We start from the raw sequence: 18,753 nt of genomic DNA, 5'->3' as shown, positions 1-18,753 counted from the left end.
TGCGTTCCTGGTGGTCCTGGCGGTGCTCGGAGGGAGCGCGAGGGCGGTGGCGGCTTCCTCGGGGACCTGGCCCTCTGCTCAGGGCTCCTGCTCGGCGATGGCCCAGCCTTCCCTCGGGAGAGGTCTGGGATCTGACCCCCCCACAATGGCCCCCTCCTCCTGGGCCTGCTCAGCAAGACACGTGCCGGGCAGGGGCTGCCTGGGGCCGGGGGTCCGGCCGCCTCACCACGCTGGGCCTAGAGAGCTCCCCTTTGGCCAGCCCACCGAGTCACGTCCCGGGCCTCTGGGGCTCCCCTCCTGGGGCTGGACAGGGTGGGCGCTGACCAGGAACTGCCTGGGGACGCGTGTGTGTGAGCGTGTGCAGTATACATGCATGCACGCACACACATGTTCACACGGGCTCCAAGGGAAATATTTCGATGAGGTTTCACCGAGAGCCTGGGTCACCCACGTGGGAGCGCGTGGCTGGTTTGCGATGATGTGTTCGCGTGCGAAGGTGACGCGCACTGTGCAAACAAAGACCCCAAGTGCTCAGGGTGGGGCTCTCGCCCCGCGGCCTGATCACGCACCGAGCAGAAAACGCAGGGAAAAGGGTTGAGACCAGACAGATTTTCAACAAGCTTGTCAAGAACTTTAAAGATGAAAAATTGGTGACAGTTTTAAGAACAACAAAGGGAAGCGAGGCTGACACAGGCTGAGACCAAGGAAGTGAGTGTTAAGATTCCGGTAAAGTGAGCAGATCGGCCTCGCCAGCGCAGCGGGTGGGGGACGTCCGTGTCCCCAGCGCCCGACGGCGCGTGGTGTGGAGCCTCCGCAGAAGCAGCCCGGAGTCTGGGGACGGGGAGTGGGGTGGTGTCGGCAGCAGGGGTGGTGGGAGCCCAGGGCTGTCCCCATGGGAGGGGTTCCCTCGCCAGGCCGGGCCTGCGACCGTGACCCGGCCAGGCACGTTCCTGCCTGTGTTTCCAGCCAGCGCTGGGCCCACGCCGCCCCGTCCCACGCTGCCCAAGCCCAGGAAAGAACTGTGGTCGTCTCGGTTTACAGATGGGGAAACTGAGGCTTGGGGAGGCAAAGCCGGCGCCAGACCCTGCACCAAGCTCCCCCCTCGCCAGGCTCCCTGCCTGGGCCCGTGTCCCTCGTCCCCTCCCTGCTTCCTCCCATGGGACCCTCACCAGGCGCGTGGGTCCCTCCCACTGGGGTCACGGTCGGCTCTGACGCCTCCCAGCCCTGCTGCTCCTCGAGGCCCCTCAGACGCCTGCGACCAGCGTGACCACAACTGCCTGGTGGTGATGGGGCTGGAGCTCCCCAGCTCTGAGCCTCTCCACCCCCCTCCCCCTCCAGTGGCCACACCTGCCAGCCACTCCCCGCGTCCCACCCCCGCCCGTCGGGCACGTGAGCAGTGAGCCCCCCCCCCACCCCCAGTGTCAGCTCCAGCCCTGCGGTTCTCCTCGGTTGCGCCGGTTTTGAGTGGATGAGTCTGTCCCGTAAAGCCCGGAGAGGGCGATGCTGTTGGGTTGCGCTGCCCTGTAGAACGTGGGATTTTCAGGGTTTACGCAGCGCTATGAGGACACGAGGCCATGGGGGCTCTGGTGGCCATGGCTGAGCAGATGCCCCGATGTTCTCTCCTCGCCCCATGCAGGGAAGCACGGGAGACCCTGGTCCCGCTGGTGCTCCTGGGGAGAGCGGCGTGGCAGGAGCCCCTGGGCCAGCTGGACCCCCCGGACCCCCCGGGCCCCCCGGACCCCCAGGACCAGGATTCGCAGCTGGGTTTGTGAGTCCTGCTGCCCTTGCCCCAGAAAGCTTGGTTCTGCCGCCCACGGTCCCCGGGGGTCACGGCCGCAGAGCGGCACTTCCTGGGCGGTGGCCCCTCGTCCACCCTGAGTGGCCACGTCAACCCAGCAGGCCAGGCCGGTGCCGGTGTGGCCTCCAAGGGCGTAAATGCGGCGTTGGCGCCCGGCTGTCCCGCCGACCCCGGCCTTCCCGCTGACCCCCGGCCTTCCCACCGACCCCGGCCTTCCCGCTGACCCCCGGCCTTCCCGCCGACCCCGGCCTTCCCGCCGACCCGGCCATGCCAGGCAGGTGCTCAGACCGAGAGCAAATGCCCAGAGGCTGAAAGGGGCAGATGCTCCCCCTGCGGGACGGTGGCTTCCCAGGCCACCCCAGCCCTTGGTCTCCGCCTCAGGCAGTGCCCGGCCTCAGGGAGGGCCCTTCCTCAGGGAAGGGACGCAGGCCAAGTGTCCCTCGTGTGTCCCCCAGGACGACATGGAAGGCTCCGGGGCTCCCTTCTGGTCGACAGCCCGAGGCTCCGACGGGCCACAGGTACTGCTCACGTGCCGGGCGGGGCCTGCTCTGGCGGGGGCGGGGGGTCGCCTGGGCAGGAGGGCGCCCCAGGACAGAGGGCGCCCCGGGACCAGCCGCTCATGAGGACCGGAGCAGCCCTGCAGACCCGCCTGGTCCCCGGCACCGTCCACGCCACCGTCCCTCGCTGGAAACTCCCTGTCCAGTGGATGAGGCCCCGGCCTCCCCACGGGAGCCGCGGGGCCGGTCGAGATGGAGACCTGGGGTCTTTCTGGGGAAGTCAAGTCATCGAATTCTTCTTGTGGCCCCGGTTTGGGGAAGTAGCAAGTATCCGGCCCAGGTAGAATTCAAACTGAATAAAAACGGGCTTTCTCACGAGGCTCCCACCCTGCTCTGCTGTTAACTAATGTGCGCTGGTCGGGCTCGGCTCAGGGGGCAGGGACCGAAGCCCCAGCACAGCCAGGGCTCAGACAGGACAGACAGGACGGGGCGCACCCTGGGGCCGCTCCTCCGCCGTCCCCTGCTGTGGCCCCACCGGGGACACCGCTGTCCCTGGGGGCCAGCGCAGAGGAGCAGGCGGGTGCCGAGGCCCCGGCCCAGGAGGACACGTGGGGGCCCAAAGCCTCGCGTCCAGCGCCCGGCTTCTCCCTCGGGGGCCCTGCCGGTGCCGGACCTGGGGCTGGGACACGTTTTTTACTCTGCACGAAACTAATGAGAAATTTTAATTGGGCAAAACTTAATTCCGCAGTAAGTTAGAATGGCTTTACCATTTTAACTTAGTGACTTTCCTTTATGTGTCTTAAAAAATCTTAATTTTTGTCAACGGGGTCATGTTGTCGTGGGTCGAAGGGCCGGCAGGCTCGGGCTGCGCTGACGCCGTCTCCTCTGCCCTGACAGGGACGGCCCGGCCCGCCTGGACTCAAGGTCAGTGAGAGACGGCCCGGGCTCCTGGCCCCAGCGGCCCCCCGCTGCTCGGCCGCGGCCCCGTGCTCGGGGTGGGGCAGACGGGCTCCCCCCAGGCTGCCGCTCGGCCGCAGCTGTCTGATCCCATGAGTTTGCCCGGGAAATGCGGCAGAAAGGCAGAGTGACCGGCGGCCCCGCCCCGCCCGCAGCCGAGGCCCCGCTTCCTGGCGAGGGAGTGTGTCTGCTGCCTGGGCCGGAGAGAGGGGCCTGGGGAGGAACCCGGAGCCCCCGCCCCAGCCTCGGGTCGCGGGAGGGTGTTCTCTGCCCCTCCGCCGTCACCAGCCAGGCCTGGCACCGCCAGCCCCACCCCTCACCAGCCCCGTCCCCTCAGGCCCGCAGCTCTTATAGTGAAGATGATGGACTGTCACCAGCTTCCAGAACAGTCCAGACCAGTGTCTGTTGGGATGGTGCTCACGGCCCTTCCGCTAGTGGGGGCCACGGGGTCCCGGGACCCTCAGCTGGGGGCTGGGGGCGTGTGAGATGCGTCCTGGTGATTAACCTTCTCCTCCTCCCGTGGGGCGCGGTGGACACCGCCCGGGGTGGGCGGCCCAGAGGCTCACAGACCTTTGTCCTCTCAGGGGGACCCCGGGACATCTGGGCCACCCGGGGCCAAGGTAAGCACCTGTGTGGGCTTCCCAGAGAGAACCAGGGGGGCAGGGCCTGGGGAGGCCAGGTGTCCTGTCCCCTCTGAGCCTCAGTAAACGGGGATGACGGCAGGTGCGGGGCCAGCCAGGCTGGGGTGGGGAGGGCCACCCGGGGTCCCCGCTGCCCAGAGGCCAGGCTTCGGCTTCCCTCCTTCCTCGCGCTGCCTGTTTCCCTGTAACTTGGGACGCGTCCGTTTCAAAGATGAGCCCATACCAGGCACCCCCCTACTGGGCACCTCCAGGGATGGCCCCTCCAGGGCACTTCCCCCCGGGCACCTCCCTCTAGGGAACCCCCCAGGTTTTACCGGGTCAAGGTAAAAGTCAGGGTGCCCTCCCCAGCTCTGCCCCAGGAATCGGGGGGCCACGCAGGACGGCGCCGACTGCCAGGCCCCCTCTGGACCCTCCCTCCCCTCCCCCACCCCTGAACCCCCAGATGCCCCACCGGGTTGAACCCCCCTTCAGGGGTTGAGCAGTGACCGCCACTGTCACTGCACGGATGCGCTGGAGTCCTCCTGGCCCGGGCGGCTGACCCTCCACTCTCTGTCCCTTCCAGGGAGAAGTCGGAGCGGATGGGGCCCCTGGGTTCCCCGGCCTCCCCGGCAGAGAGGGCACCGCCGGGCCCCAGGTGAGTGACCTAGGTGGGCCATGAGGGACGTCCTCAGGGGTCCCCGGGCTTCCCCTCCTCCAGCCCCCCGGTCGGGGCCACAGAGCTCCCCACGTCTGCATTCCAGACCAGTCCCTGGTGGTGCAGGCTCTCCTGGAAGGGGGGCTCCTGTTTGTTTTGTGACCGTTTCCTCCTGTCTCTGCAGGGACCGAAAGGGGACAGAGGGAGCCGGGGAGAAAAAGTGAGTGTCCCTGGCGGGGCCGGGGGCAGCCCGCTGCCCGCAGGTGCACATGGGTGGGCGGCAGGGCTGGGGCGTCCCGCACAGCTAAGGCTGCAGTGTGCTGCCCCTGGGCCACGCCACCCTGCCACCCACGTGGCCCCAGAGACGCCGGGCAGAGACCCTCACATCAGCAGGGGCGGCTTTCGGGGCTGGGAGCAGCGTGTGAGGTGTGGCCGCCCGGATGACGCCTGCCCTGCCCGCGGAGGGGCCCCCACGGCCGCTGCCCACAGCCCCGGGTGCCCCTCATGCCCATGGGCTCCGGGAGCCCCCTCCACGGCCTGGCTGGGCTCTGGGGTCCCGGCCAGAGCGCAGTGACGAAGTGCACGCGGCGTTCTCTTCCAGGGCGACCCAGGGAAGGACGGAGTGGGGCAGCCCGGCCTCCCCGGGCCCCCCGGACCACCGGGGCCCGTGGTCTACGTGTCGGAGCAGGACGTAAGGACACTGGGTGGGCGCCCGGTCTGCTCAGACCCCCCAGCGGGAGGGGACCCCAGTGCGGGACAGGGCCTGGCACTCGGCGGGAGACGCCACAGAAAGCCCCAGCTCCGTGTTACCATCGAGGCCTGCGGGGGCAGGGGGTGGCGGCCTGGACGGGCCAAAGGCCATGCTGGGTCACCGCCGGCCTCCTCCGGCCACAGCAGACTTTGGCAAGACGGCCGAGCCGCCAGAACAGCCTCGAGTGCAGCTTGTCTGCGGGGGGAGCAAAGACGCAGCAGAGTCTGAGTGTTTTAAACAGACATGGGATTAAACCTGGGGCTGCGGGGAGTCGGGAGTCTGGCTGGGGGGCTCTGAGCCGAGAGGTCTCTGCTGGGCGCAGGGGGTCCCCAGGACGCGGCTCTGGGGCTACCTGAGGGATGTTTGGGCAGGAACCAGAAAGGCTGGGGCAAGTGAGGTTTCCCCTTTAAACTTCGGTTCCTGGTGGTCTCAGCGAAGTCCCCTGTCCCCTAATCTCTCTTTCTGCCCACAGGGAGCCGTGCTGAGCGCGCCAGGGCCCGAGGTACGTGCCCCTCGCCGCTGAGAAACCCGCCTGCGGGGCCCAGGCGGGGCTGGGTGCGGGGCGGGCGGCGGCTCCTAGCCGCGGTGTTTGCTGAGTGCGCCGGGACCCCACGCTGACGCCCCCCTCTCCCCACAGGGCAGGCCGGGGTTCGCAGGCTTCCCTGTAAGTAGCCCCCTCCAGGGCTGCGCTTGCGGCTGTCCCCTGCCCTGTTTGTCCGCACAGGCCGCCCTGCCCAGCCGGGGGTGGGGACAGCCCTGGACCAACTTAGCAGGGCACCAAGAACCCTGGCCGGCCGGCACCCAGTGGGCCCCCGTGGGCCCGAGAGCCTTCCTGTGCCCCGGCAGAAGCTGCGCTGCCCAGCGGGGGTGTCCGGGCGGGGTGTGGCCTCCCTGCCTGTGACCGGAGGACCGAGCGAGGCAGGCGCATTGCCGGGGCGCAGCCTGGAGGGGGTTGGGTGGTCATCTGGGACGGGGAGGCGCTGGGTAGCGCGACCCTCACTCTTGCCTGCTCTGTGTTCCAGGGACCCGCTGGGCCCAAGGGTGACCTGGGCTCCAAGGGCGAGCGAGGCTTCCCGGGACCCAAGGTAAGGCTGGCGCAGTTGCTCGGGCTGTGCACAGGGCAGGGCCCGGAGCCTCCCGCCTCGCTGTGGCCCAGGCCCTGGTCAGAGCCCTGACCCTCCTCCAGGGAACAGCCCTCCCTCGGGCCCTGGGGCAGCCGCGGTCTGACAGGCGGGACACAGGGAGCCCCCCCGACTGGAGTTGTCCCCTTAGTGGGCGAGTGACAGACTCCAGCTCAGCTTGTCCCACGAGGGGCGCCCACACCGCCCTCCTTCTGGTGCTCCGGGAGGCTCCTGTGCGAGGCTGGTCTTTGCCCAGAGCCGGCCTGACCCTGCCGCTTCCTGCCGTTCCAGGGTGAGAAGGGTGAGCCCGGCAGCGTCTTCAGCGCCGACGGCAGAGCTGCGGCCCCTGCCCTGAAAGGAGCGAAGGTGAGGGCAGGCGCAGGGCGGGGGTCTCAGGCCTCCCCCAAGCCGGGCGCTGGGACATCATGGCCCAGTCCTGGACGGCCTTCCCTTTGGCTGTCTGTCCACCCTCACAGCTCTCCAGAGCTGCTCAGCTTGGACGCTGCCACCCTGCGGGGAGGCTGGGGAACCTGGGGGCCACAGCTCTGCCCTCCCTCCTCTGTCCCGGCCTCCCTGCGGGAGACGCGGGGGCCCCAGGCTGCACCAGCTCCGCGGCCGCGGCCGTGGCCGGCTTCCGCTGCCCCTCCGGCCTCCTCCTGGGGGCACTGGCTCTGGGGTAGCTGGCCTCGGGGCGCCTGCGGGAGCCTGAGCACCTCGGGGTCAGGGGCAGTTCCTTGGGGGGCCTGTGCCCTGTGTCCCCAGCCCAGTTAGGGGCCACCCAGACAGGCCCTGGGGAGCAGAGTGGGAGGGGCTCCTGCAGGTCTCACAGCTTCACAGCTGAGCGTGGGCCAAGGTGTCCCCAACAGGGCACTGCGAGGACAGGGCAGGGCCACCGGCCCCGTGCAACAGGGCCCCAGGGCACACCCCATCCACGCACCCACCCAGACGCAAACCCCAATCCAGAATCTTCTCCCCGCTGGCGTTTCCTGTCCTCCCCTCTTGTTGCCTGCGGCCCTGGGCACTGCCCGGTGCACCCGATGCGCAGGGCACCCCCGGGGAAGGGGACGGGGGGAAGAGCCACACCTCCTCACAGTGCCTTCTGGTTTTCTGTCCAGGGAGAGCCGGGCTTCCGAGGACCCCCGGTGAGTAGGACCCCGGCTCCCTCTGCAAGGAGCACAGGCGTGCCGTGCGCTGGACACTCGTCACCGCGTGGCTGCTGAGTGTGTGCTGTGTGGCCCTGGGTTTATCTCCCAACTGCATCTTTAAAACACATGGGGCAGCGGTAGGGTGGAGGCCGGTAGGGTGGAGGCCGCGGTGGTGGCTCTGAGCTGAAGGGTGGCCGCCTCCCCCGGCCCCAGCTCCCACCCCATGTGCAGGGGCGGGGTCACTCTGTGGCCCCGCCCACTGAGGCCTGGACCCTTCCTTCTGCAGGGCCCATACGGGCGGCCGGGGCACAAGGGGGAGATTGGCTTTCCTGGACGGCCGGTGAGGACCTGGGCTCTCTGGGGGGCCCCTGTGCCTGCGTGGGCGGCAGGTGGGGCCCGGCAGGTGGACAGCAACTCAGGCCCACGGGGCGGTGGGCCCACAGGGTAGTGGGCAGCTGTCCCTCCCCAGAACTGGCCCTGCTCTCATCCTAGACGTGGCTAGCGGGGTGGGGGGAGTGGTCCCAGGCCTCGCCCGTGGGGAGCTCAGGCCCAGCAGGAGGCCCTGGGTGCCTCTGGGGTCAGTCACCGTCCCCAAAGGGCCGGGAGCAGGGGGACGGTGTGAGGCGGGTCAGAGCAGGCTGGGAGCCGCAGGGCAGGGGCGCGGGAGGCCAGCCCTGGTTGGGGGTGACAGGGAGGCTGGAGCGGCCGCCCTGCGGGGACTTGGCGGAGGCTGTGGTGTGGCCGTGCCCGGCAGTTCCCGCCCAATGTGCTCTGCCCAGGGTCGCCCCGGGATGAACGGACTGAAAGGAGAGAAAGGGGAGCCGGGAGAGGCCAGCGTGGCGTTGGGCACGAGGGTGAGTGTCCCACAGGGTGACAGGTGGCTGGATGCTGGGACCGGAATGGCCTGGCCGGGGCCTGGGGTCCTGTAGCTTGTCTGTCATGCTGCTCCAGAGTGGTACCCAGTGTGGCCGCGCCATGCAGGTCCTCTGGCACAACACGCACACTCACACACATGCACACGTGTACGTGGGCATGTCCATAATATACACCTATACACATGTGCACTCATACACACATGCACATGCGTGCACCCATATACCCACACACATACACATGTACCCGTGCACATGCTTACACGTGCACACATGTGCACACTGATACACATGCATATGTACACATGGACCCTCATCATGCACACGTGTACAGCCATGCATATGCGCACACGTACACAGGCACATCATCCACATGTATACACAGTTATACATGTGCAGACATACATGTACACACATGTGCACACTCACATATACATGGATACACACTTGTGCACGCTCATACACAGCATGCGTGCACATGCATGTTACCCAGGCCCGCTGGGGAACAGGCCGTGTGCTTTTCTCGGAAGGGCATCCGGGCCAGCGTGGGCTCCGTGCAGGCCCCTCCGTGCCCGTGGCGCTCTCGGCTCGGCACCGTGACTCAGTTCACTCCACTGTCTGGGCCGGGTGCTCCGCGGCGGTGGCGTCAGTGGCTGGGGCTCCCTAGTCGCTTTCTGCCTGAGACAGCTGCTGCCAAGACCCAGGGGTGCCCCCAGGGAGGGGCTGCCCCATCCCAGCCCAGCTCGCCCCGAGTGGTGCGCCCGCTCCCCCGCCCACCCCAGCGACCCTGCCATGGGGCGTCTGCCCCGGCGGGGGTGCACGCAGGGAGCGCAGTGGCACCGCCGGCAGTCGGCACTTCCGACCCCCACTGCTGTCATTCCTGTCTCTGGGCTACAGCTCGGCTGCCGTCCTGCGAGCGGCCGAGAACTCGCTGCGTCCTGCAGGGTTCTGAGATAGGGCTACGCTCACCGTCACGTCGTCACAAAGGAAAAGACAGGCTCTCGGATGCTGTCGTCGCTTGTGATTCTTGAAAAGTGGTTAAACGGCTGTGTCCCTCATAAGGAGGGTGTCCCCTGTCTCAGGCGGCAGCAGTGTCCCCTGCAGCCGGGTCTTCCCCTTGGGCTGACTGTTGGCCCAGGTCCCGCCCCTCCTCTGCCACGGCCAGCTGGCGAGAGGTGCCCAGGGCCCTGGGAAGGGGCTCGCGCCCGACCCTGCCCTTCCAACCCCGTCCGTCCTCCTGCAAGCGCGTGTGGCTCTCAGAGCGCGTGTTTCTGACACGGCCTGAATGGGATCGTTCGTGCTCTTTCCTCGGAGAAGTAAATGAGGAGCTCACACACACGCACCTGCACACCTGAAAGCCCTGAGTGGCTCCCGGGGGGCCTTTCTGACTGGGAATCTCGCCGACCGCACCCGTCTGCAGGGCGCGGCCCCGGGGGCCGGGACCCCCTGGACATGGGAAGGGCCAGTTCCTGCCCTCGGGGAACGGGCGGCAGAGTAACCTGGTGCCTGGGTGCGCGTCTCCCCCCGAGTGAGTCCCTGCTCAGGCGGCCTCTCCTTGCCGCGGTCACAGGACCGAAGTGCTCCTGCCCACGCCTGCCGCGGGCCAGGCCGGAGGGGCTGGCTGCGAGCCTGACTGACCACAGCTTTCTGTCCCACACAGGGAATGCCCGGCCCCCCCGGGCCTCCGGGCCCCCCAGGCCCTCCTGGGACTCCTGTCTACGACGGCAATGTAAGTCCCCGTGGCGCCCACTCTTCCTGTGGCCCCCACGGCTCCTTACCTGGAGCCACGGAGAAGCTGCCCTCCTCCCCACAGCTCGGCTTCTGTGTCCAGCTGCTTCTGGGACGGGCTGTCTGGTGGGCTGAGCCCCCCGAGGAGGCAGGAGGCCTGGGTGGTGTCTGAGCGTGGAGGTGCCGCAGCACCCCGGGACCACCAGCCTTGGAGAGCTGGAGGCGCCGTGAGGGCTTCTGGCTCCAGACCGCTGTCCCCACGAACCCCGCATGTTGGGAGGAGCTTCCAGTGTGGACTTGCAGGGGGCCGGGGGCTTCTGGGCTGGGGCCTGCGGGCTGGGCGGTGGCCTTCGTCTCCAGAGCAGTGTCCCTCAACGGCCACCTCTGGGCCCCTCTCTGCAGGCGTTTGTGGAGTCCAGCCGCCCTGGGCCTCCAGGACTGCCAGGTGAGCCCCTGGGCTCGCAGCTGGGGAGGAAACAGCGCCAGGCCCCCCCGCTCCTGCCGGACACCTGTCGCCTGGCAGCAGCGAGAATCCCCCGGCCCCGCCCGGCACAGCCTTCCGGGCAGCCTGGCCGCTGACAGCAGTGACACCTGGGTGGCACCTGTCCACTGTCCTCTCTTTAGATGGGCAGAGGTGGCCCGGCAGGAGTGGCCCAGCCTCCCCGGCACCACCCCCGGGGCCTATGCTCTCCTTGAGCCCCTGCTCCGTGTCCCCCAGTCCACCCAACATCCATCCCAGGCATGGGGGGCGCAACCGGGCGGGACAGGCCCAGAGGCCTTGCAGGCACATTTGGTGACGGGTGCTGGGGTCTTTTTTCCTCCAGGATACCAGGGGCCTCCTGGACCAAAGGGTGACAAGGGAGAAGTGGGCTCACCTGGACCACCAGGTGAGTGCTCTGGCCTCCCAGGCCGAGGCGCCGTGCTGTGCGCCAGCCCTGAGGGCGGTGGAGCCTCACAGGGCCAGGGCCCGTGAGGGCTGCAGAGGCAGGAGGCCACCACGGGGCACCCCCAGCCTGCCGGGGTCCCAAGAGCACTGGCCGCTGGTGCTCACCCACAGCGGCCCACGTGAGGGAGGGAGCCACACCCGGCAGGCTGTCCGTTGGGTGGGGGACTCCCAGCACCTCGTGTTCCCAAGCACAGCGCATGTCCTGCTGCGTTCCACGTCTGTGGAGGGCGGTCGGGCTGGTGTCTGACCAGCACCTGCCAGGCCCAGGAACAGCCGGGGTGTCGGGAGCTGCACCCCGGCCCACCCGCTCCAGCTGGGGCTGCTCCCACACGGGAAGGGGACCCGGGGTGGAGGCCAAATCCAGGCGGGACCATCCCAAGTGACCAGAGGTGACCAGGAGGGCAGGGCAGCAGCCAGCAATCCGCTGGGCCGTGCGGAGGAGCACCGGAGTCAGACCCGGGCATTGACTGACAGCTGGGTCCGAACACTAAGGAAAGGTGGGGTGTCAGGGGACAGTGCCAAGAGGGCGGAGCTTAATTCTGGACAGAAGATGCAACAGCTGGTGGTGAGGACCTGCCCACGCGACACCGAGGAAGGCGGAGCCCTGGTGTCCAGGTGGGGAGGCGGAGAGCGTGCGGACGGGGCAGGGGAGAGCACGCGGCTCCTCGCACCACCGGGCGCCAGCTCGGGCACCAGGGCACCAGCAGGGCAGCGTTGGGGCAGAATGGCCAAGAATTCTCCAAAACAAGGGAAGTTCCGAGCGCCCCCCACCTTCAGAGGATGGTGAGTGACAGCAACAGCCGAGGCGACCACGAAGAGGAGGCGGACCCAGTGGGGGGAGCATAGGGTGCGTGTATATGTGTGTGTGTGTGTGTGTGTGTGTGTGATGCCTGTACATGTGTGGTGTGTGGGTGTGTGTGGTGTGTGTGTGATGCGTGTGTGGGGTGTGTGTTCAGACACACTGCACCTAAGGTGAGAACGTGGCCACAAATCAAGAAGGAGCATTCATCGTGATAAAGGAACCAGTCTGCCGGAAATACCCAGTGACGAATCTCTACGCATCAAGTAACAGCCTTGGACTGTCACAGTGAAAACTGACACTAACAGACCCACACGAGCCAGGGGAGGGCATTGCTGACTGAGGAGACAGGGGACCTCAACAGCAGGGCCACAGGAGCGACCACTGACATCTCTGGGCCACGGACCCAGCACTGGGACCAGGCGACACTGAGGTGGGCAGAGCTGGGCTGAAGCACGTCCGCAGGCACCAGGCCGTGGCCCCAGTCAGAGCAGAGGGCGGCGCCGAACAGACCCGCGGTCACTTTCCCACCAGGAAGGACGCGGTTCGTTAACTGTTCACAGAATCACAGCAGGAATTAGGGATGTTTCCAAGTGTTCAGCTCAAAAAGTTAGAAAACAAACAGGACATTTAGTGTGAGAGGGAGAGGCGGCTTGAAGCACTGAAGGTCAGAGACAGAGGGAGCTGTGGGGCGTTCACACCCGCGTGAAACAGAACCGAGGGTCAGGGACGGAGGGAGCTGTGGGGAGTTCACACCTGTGTGAATCAGGACCGAGGGTCAGGGACGGAGGGAGCTGTGGGAGGTTCACACCTGTGTGAATCAGGACCGAGGGTCAGGGACGGAGGGAGCTGTGGGGTGTTCACACCTGTGTGAATCAGGACTGAGGGTCAGGGACAGAGGGAGCTGTGGGGCGTTCACACCCGCGTGAAACAGAACCGAGGGTCAGGGACGGAGGGAGCTGTGGGAGGTTCACACCTGTGTGAATCAGGACCGAGGGTCAGGGATGGAGGGAGCTGTGGGGCGTTCACACCCGCGTGAAACAGAACCGAGGGTCAGGGACGGAGGGAGCTGTGGGAGGTTCACACCTGTGTGAATCAGGACTGAGGGTCAGGGACGGAGGGAGCTGTGGGAGGTTCACACCTGTGTGAATCAGGACCGAGGGCCAGGGACGGAGGGAGCTGTGGGGTGTTCACACCTGTGTGAATCAGGACCGAGGGCCAGGGACGGAGGGAGCTGTGGGGTGTTCACACCTGTGTGAATCAGGACCGAGGGCCAGGGACGGAGGGAGCTGTGGGGTGTTCACACCTGTGTGAATCAGGACCGAGGGCCAGGGACGGAGGGAGCTGTGGGGTGTTCACACCTGTGTGAATCAGGACCGAGGGCCAGGGACGGAGGGAGCTGTGGGGTGTTCACACCTGTGTGAATCAGGACCGAGGGCCAGGGACGGAGGGAGCTGTGGGGTGTTCACACCTGTGTGAATCAGGACCAAGGGTCAGGGACGGAGGGAGCTGTGGGGTGTTCACACCTATGTGAAACAGGAAGGGTCCAGAAAGCCCCGGATTCCAGTGGTCTCTGGCCTGGCTGGACACTCGAGCCTGTTCCGAGACTGACCACGGAAACGTGGGGGGAGCCACAGGCACCACAGGAGGGGCTTCTCCTGTCCCTCCCGGAAGGTGCGGGGTCCTCGGCTTGGTGGGGACAGGGCTGCTGGGGAGGAAGCGTCCCGCTGTTGCCACAGACGATGTGTTTTTCTGTGTAAGCAACCCAGAAGGATCCACGAATAAGCTGTCAGATAGTAAGTTACCAAGGACACCAGACAGGGCAACTCAGTCACAAACAATTAAAAATGTTTTTCAAGAGTATCATTAACAAAAACATGAAAAACATCAGTTAAGTAGGAATCCGTGCCATGAAACACACCGTCTCTGCGCAGAGAAACACGCAAGTTACTAGCAGGACCGGGGAGGGCCTCCCGTGGGGCGTCCCTTCCACAGGCCACCCACTGTCCCTGTCGCTCCGCAGGGCAGTTCCCGTTCGACTTCCTGCACTTAGAGGCTGAAATGAAGGTGGGTGACCTCTCGGGTAGGGCTGGTGACCTCCCGGGTGGGGCTGGGGGCAGCAGATCCTGGGGGGCCCTCACCCCAAGGGGCCCCTCAGGACATTCCATCCCTGGTGCAGGTTTTCGGGGACTGCGCCCAGGTAGCTGGGCGGGAGCTGAGCCCTTTCCTGCGGGGCCTGGCCCAGGCCCAGACTCCAGAAGCTTCCAGCTGTCTTGCCTGTGTGTGGGAGGGACAGGGCCTCCCCTATGGCTTATAGAGGTCAGAGGTCGGTGTCATCCCCCCAGCCCCACCCCTTCTTTGTCAGACACTGGTTTCCTCCTGCAGGGGGAGAAAGGAGACCGCGGGGACGTCGGACAGAAAGGAGAGAGGGGCGAGCCCGGGAGCGGCGGCTTCTTTGGCTCCAGTGTGCCGGGCCCCCCCGGCCCCCCAGGCCCGCCAGGCTACCCAGGGATCCCGGTAAGCCCAGGCCCCGGCTGGGGGCAGGTGCAGAGAGCTCGCGACCCGGGTCCCAGGAGCAGGAGCCCAGGGCAGGTCCGGCCCGGCCACCAATGCCAGCCCAGGCCGCGCCCTGCAAACCCAGCCCCCAGGAGCCCGCACATGTCCTTCCCCCCGCACAGGGCGCAGGCAGGTGGGGGTGTAGGGACACCACGGGGACTCCCTCTTGGCCCCCGTGCTGCCCCCACGGGTGCTTCCTGACAGGCCCAGGGTCCTGGGGGCCTCGAGCAGGACGGGGCCAAACCCACTCAGGGCTCTGGACCCCGCCCGCCCTGGGTGACTCAGGGACCCTCCCGGCTTCCACCTGGGGCCTCCCCGCTGCCCCCGCAGTCCCTGCCCTGGGGTTGCACCCCCAGGGCAGGGCAGTGTGGGAGGGTCTGGCTTCCCAGCCCCCAGCCGAGGTCGAGGGGTGGCCGGGACCCGGGGCTGTTAGCAGACTGGCTGCTCCCTCCCGGGGCACGCAGGGCAGGCGGCAACGTGTCATCTGTCCTAGGGTGCCAAAGGAGAGAGCATCCGGGGCCCACCCGGCCCGCCTGGACCTCAGGGACCCCCCGGCATCGGCTACGAGGGGCGCCAGGGCCCCCCCGGCCCGCCAGGCCCGCCAGGGCCCCCTTCATTTCCCGGCCCCCACAGGCAGAGTGAGTCGGGCGGGGAGTGGGCTCGGGGCGGAGCCTCGCCAGCCACTGTCCCTGCGTTTCGATCGCGGTTCCTGTCTTGCAGCTATCAGCGTTCCCGGCCCCCCCGGCCCTCCCGGGCCGCCAGGACCCCCTGGAACCACTGGTGCCTCCTCAGGGGTAAGCAGCTGGGTGGCTGGGTACCTGCCCCCCGTTCCCCTGGTGGGTTCACAGGCCCCGGCCTGTCACAGCCTCAGCGCCAGCCCCCGGGTCGCAGTGGCCCACAGACACCCAGTGCCGGGTGGCTCTGCCCCGGGGCAGACGCACAGGGAGCCCTGAGATGCGGCTTCCACAGTGGAGGTGCAGGTGGCTGGGGGCTGAGGGGGCCCAGGGAGGAGGATGGGCCACTGTGCACCGAGGCCAGGTGGGCTGGGGTGCCCCACGCTGCTCACAATGGCGGCCACCCGGCCTTGACTGTCGATGGCTCTGCATCCACGCACCTGCTCTCCCCACCCGACACCCCAAAATGCCCGGGCCAGCCCGAGCCGTGCCCCGTCGGGACCTAGGGGTCCGGGCTCGTGGGCGGCACTGTCCCTTCCGGCCGGGCGGACCCCCGCGGGGCTGGTGCGGGCGGGCAGCAGGCCCACTGTGTGCGTCTGGGGCTCCAGCAGGTGAGGATCTGGGCCACGTTCCAGGCCCTGCTGGACCAGGTGCACGAGGTTCCCGAGGGCTGGCTCATGTTTGTGGCCGAGCGGGAGGAGCTCTACGTCCGGGTCCGGAACGGGTTCCGGAAGGTCCAGGTGAGTTGGGGGGGGGGACGCTTTCCCTCCTTCCCGCACTGCGCGGGACCAGGGACACAGGCGGAGACCAGGCCCCGCGAGGGGACGGAGCGGACGGCAGCCGGGGCTTCTCCTCGCGATCTGTGTCCAGTTCCTTTTCTTTTATTAAACTTCCTTATGAGCAGTTTCGGTTGTTGCAAAAAGGTGGCCCTGGCTCTTCTAGAAGATGAGCGCACTGTGTGCGTGGCCTTTGCTCACTCTGGCGGCTCATGCTGTTGTGACATTGGCACACTTTTGTGGACAGGACTCGGGGTCTCCCGCGAGGGGCGTCGGGGCCCATCCTGCTTCCCGCACGGTGCGGTGTGAGCACCCTGAGCGAGCGTGTCCGTGGGCAGCCCTGCCTGCTCCTGGGCCCTGCGGGAGGCCTGGCATCACAGGGCAGTGTGGGGCGGGTGGAGGCAGCCCAGGGCCGGAACAGTGGTTATGTCCTCGGAGCCGCCTCTGATCTGCGGCTGACGCAGCCCCTGAACTGCTGGGAGCCCCCGCCTCCCTCCCCCTCCCCTCAGGCTGCCCTGACCTACCCAGGCCCCGCCCCGCCCCCGCTCCAGGCCCTTCCTCTGGCCAGGAAGAGGCTGTGGGTCCCGGCAGTGCCCACTGTGTCCCGGGTCCCTGCAGCACTGGGCGCAGCCCGGGTCACGGTGGCATCCGGCTTCCTGACGACCCCGCCATGGGGGGGGGGCGGGGCTGGGGTCCTGCGATAATCCCGCCTGCTCTCTTCCAGCTGGAGCCCCGGACGCCACTCCCGCGGGGGACGGTAAGGAGCGTTTTCTGTTTGGGAGACTCGTGGCAGGTTGGGGCGCAAGGGGCACGTCCTGCCTCAGTTTACTGAGCAGCAGCGGGTCCCCGGGAGCCCTGGAACCCCGCGTGTGACCCGCGGTCGGCCCCTGCCTGGAAAGCGGGCGCAGACCACGGTGGCGCCTCCAGCTTGGCCATCCCAGGCTCCACTCCCACCCTCGTGTCCCTAACTGTGTCTTTGAGGCCACAGGCTCCCTGGGGCCCAAGTCACAGGCGTGTGTTTGTCCTCCCCACCCAGAGTGCCAGGCACGGCAGGGGACAGTCCCGGGGCGGGCGGGCAGGACCTTCTAGTCCCCCGAGCAAGGGCTGCGTCGCCCTGCAGCACCCTCTGGGGTAGAAGCCACCGCCCGGGCTGAGGAGCCTGTGCCGGGGGCCCTGGGCCTGGGCAGCGGCAAGGAGCATGGCCTCCGTGCGTGGTGGGGCCTGGGGTGCCTGAGGGGGGCATTGTGGGCTGGCAGGACGCCCCCCCAAGCCCCTGCCTGCACACCCCAGGGCACCCCAGGCAGGGCGCTGCTTCCTGCTCACCCCCGGAAGCCCAGCCCTGGCCCTCCAGGAGCAGGGGGTGCAGGAGGAGGAGGGCGTCCTGGGGGGGGACGTGGACCCCCAGTGCCTGAGCCACCCACGGGCCTCCTGACCTGCAGGACAACGAGGTGGCCGCCCTGCAGCCCCCCGTGGTGCAGCTGCACGACAGCAACCCGTACCCCCGGCGGGAGCAGCCCCACTCCACGGCACGGCCCTGGCGCGCGGACGACATCCTGGCCAGCCCCCCGCGCCTGCCCGCCCCCCAGCCCTACCCCGGAGCCCCGCACCACGGCTCCTACGTGCACCTCCGGCCGGCGCGCCCCACGGGCCCCCCCGCCCACACACACCAGGACTTCCAGCCGGTGGTGAGTGCCCCGGTGGGCGGTGGCGGAGGTGGCCCCTCCAAGCTGCCAGAGAGGCCCCCAGGCCAGGGGTGTGGGTGGGCGTGACTGGCAGGGGCCGGCGTGGCAGTGCCAGCCAGGCCTGGGACTTGCGCGCTGGTGGCCCGTGGCTGCCCACGCGAGTTAAGCCGCTGTGAGGCGGGGAACCGCGTGAGCCTCTGCCTGCACGGAGGCCACAGCCGCTGCTCGGGACCCGCGGGCCGAGGGCGGGGGCCACGTGGGGGCTGCTTCTCGGGCCAGTGGCCCCTGACACCACCTGTGCCGCCCTGGGCCAAGGCGTCCGGACTCGGGGTCCTGGGCAGAGCCACCGCAGTTGTCCCTGGGGTGGGCCTCTGGGGGCCGGCGTGGGGTGAGGGTGGTGTGGGACGCGGCCCCTGACGCGGTGCGGCCTCTCCGCAGCTCCACCTGGTCGCGCTCAACAGCCCGCTGTCGGGCGGCATGCGCGGCATCCGCGGGGCCGACTTCCAGTGCTTCCAGCAGGCGCGGGCGGCGGGGCTGGCCGGCACCTTCCGGGCCTTCCTGTCCTCGCGGCTGCAGGACCTCTACAGCATCGTGCGCCGCGCCGACCGCGGGGCGGTGCCGGTCGTCAACCTCAGGGTGGGTCTGCCCGTCCCGCGCGGCCACGGCGGGTCCCACTCACACACAGAGGTCACGGCCCGGGGCTTCCCTCGATGGCCTGTGGAGGCCCCCGTGGTGTGGCCACCGCGCCCCAGCCAGTGACTTCAGGGCGGGCACCAGTGGGTGTGGGTGGGTCACACCGCTGAGAACCCGAGCAGGAGCCCCCCCGCACCCCAGGCCCCCCACCCGGCGCCGCCCCTGAAGTCCCTGCGCGGCCCCTGCACCCTGGGCGGTGCCTCCCAGCATCCTGTCCCCTCCCACCTGGATGTTCCCAGGGGCTCCTGCGGGTGGCCCCGGCGGGGCAGGGAGGACACAACCCACACATGAGCCCGGGGTCAGGAAACATCCCCCGGGCCACCCGGCCTGGCGGCCCCTCTCACCAACACCCCTGAGGGGGCCTCATCTGTGGCTCCCATTCGAGAACCGGGCTGTGTCACTGGGTGCCCTGGGAGCACAGTGTCCCCGGCACCCACAGTGAGGACGCGCAGACCCGGGGCCCAGAGCTGGGGGCGGGCAGCC

At 68.3% G+C, this 18,753-nt stretch overlaps 1 protein-coding gene across 5 annotated transcripts in view; it reads left to right on the top strand.

The window, feature by feature from the left end:
* The window catches only part of COL18A1 (collagen type XVIII alpha 1 chain), a 90,892-nt gene that overhangs the window by 69,317 nt on the left and 2,822 nt on the right, over positions 1 to 18,753 (top strand). For 2 of the 5 annotated variants that reach the window (XM_069474890.1, XM_069474892.1), the window contains exons 15-39: positions 1,637 to 1,768; positions 2,254 to 2,316; positions 3,193 to 3,219; positions 3,837 to 3,872; positions 4,456 to 4,527; positions 4,712 to 4,747; positions 5,129 to 5,218; positions 5,751 to 5,780; positions 5,916 to 5,942; positions 6,301 to 6,363; positions 6,691 to 6,765; positions 7,515 to 7,541; positions 7,831 to 7,884; positions 8,324 to 8,398; positions 10,077 to 10,145; positions 10,547 to 10,589; positions 10,969 to 11,031; positions 13,913 to 13,956; positions 14,275 to 14,406; positions 14,939 to 15,083; positions 15,166 to 15,239; positions 15,731 to 15,859; positions 16,620 to 16,652; positions 17,335 to 17,580; positions 18,016 to 18,213. In XM_069474890.1, coding sequence (XP_069330991.1) covers positions 1,637 to 1,768; positions 2,254 to 2,316; positions 3,193 to 3,219; positions 3,837 to 3,872; positions 4,456 to 4,527; positions 4,712 to 4,747; positions 5,129 to 5,218; positions 5,751 to 5,780; positions 5,916 to 5,942; positions 6,301 to 6,363; positions 6,691 to 6,765; positions 7,515 to 7,541; positions 7,831 to 7,884; positions 8,324 to 8,398; positions 10,077 to 10,145; positions 10,547 to 10,589; positions 10,969 to 11,031; positions 13,913 to 13,956; positions 14,275 to 14,406; positions 14,939 to 15,083; positions 15,166 to 15,239; positions 15,731 to 15,859; positions 16,620 to 16,652; positions 17,335 to 17,580; positions 18,016 to 18,213 — 1,983 coding nt within the window. Of the gene's footprint in view, positions 1 to 1,636; positions 1,769 to 2,253; positions 2,317 to 3,192; positions 3,220 to 3,836; positions 3,873 to 4,455; positions 4,528 to 4,711; positions 4,748 to 5,128; positions 5,219 to 5,750; positions 5,781 to 5,915; positions 5,943 to 6,300; positions 6,364 to 6,690; positions 6,766 to 7,514; positions 7,542 to 7,830; positions 7,885 to 8,323; positions 8,399 to 10,076; positions 10,146 to 10,546; positions 10,590 to 10,968; positions 11,032 to 13,912; positions 13,957 to 14,274; positions 14,407 to 14,938; positions 15,084 to 15,165; positions 15,240 to 15,727; positions 15,860 to 16,619; positions 16,653 to 17,334; positions 17,581 to 18,015; positions 18,214 to 18,753 lie in introns of all 5 variants that reach the window. The other 3 variants (XM_069474891.1, XM_069474893.1, XM_069474894.1) reach the window with 2 other exon arrangements.

Source organism: Eulemur rufifrons, chromosome 7 (assembly GCF_041146395.1).
Source record: "Eulemur rufifrons isolate Redbay chromosome 7, OSU_ERuf_1, whole genome shotgun sequence".
NCBI lineage: Eukaryota > Metazoa > Chordata > Mammalia > Primates > Lemuridae > Eulemur > Eulemur rufifrons.
The sequence above is the reverse complement of the archived record's forward strand: the minus strand, read 5'-3'. Positions and strand labels throughout refer to the sequence as shown.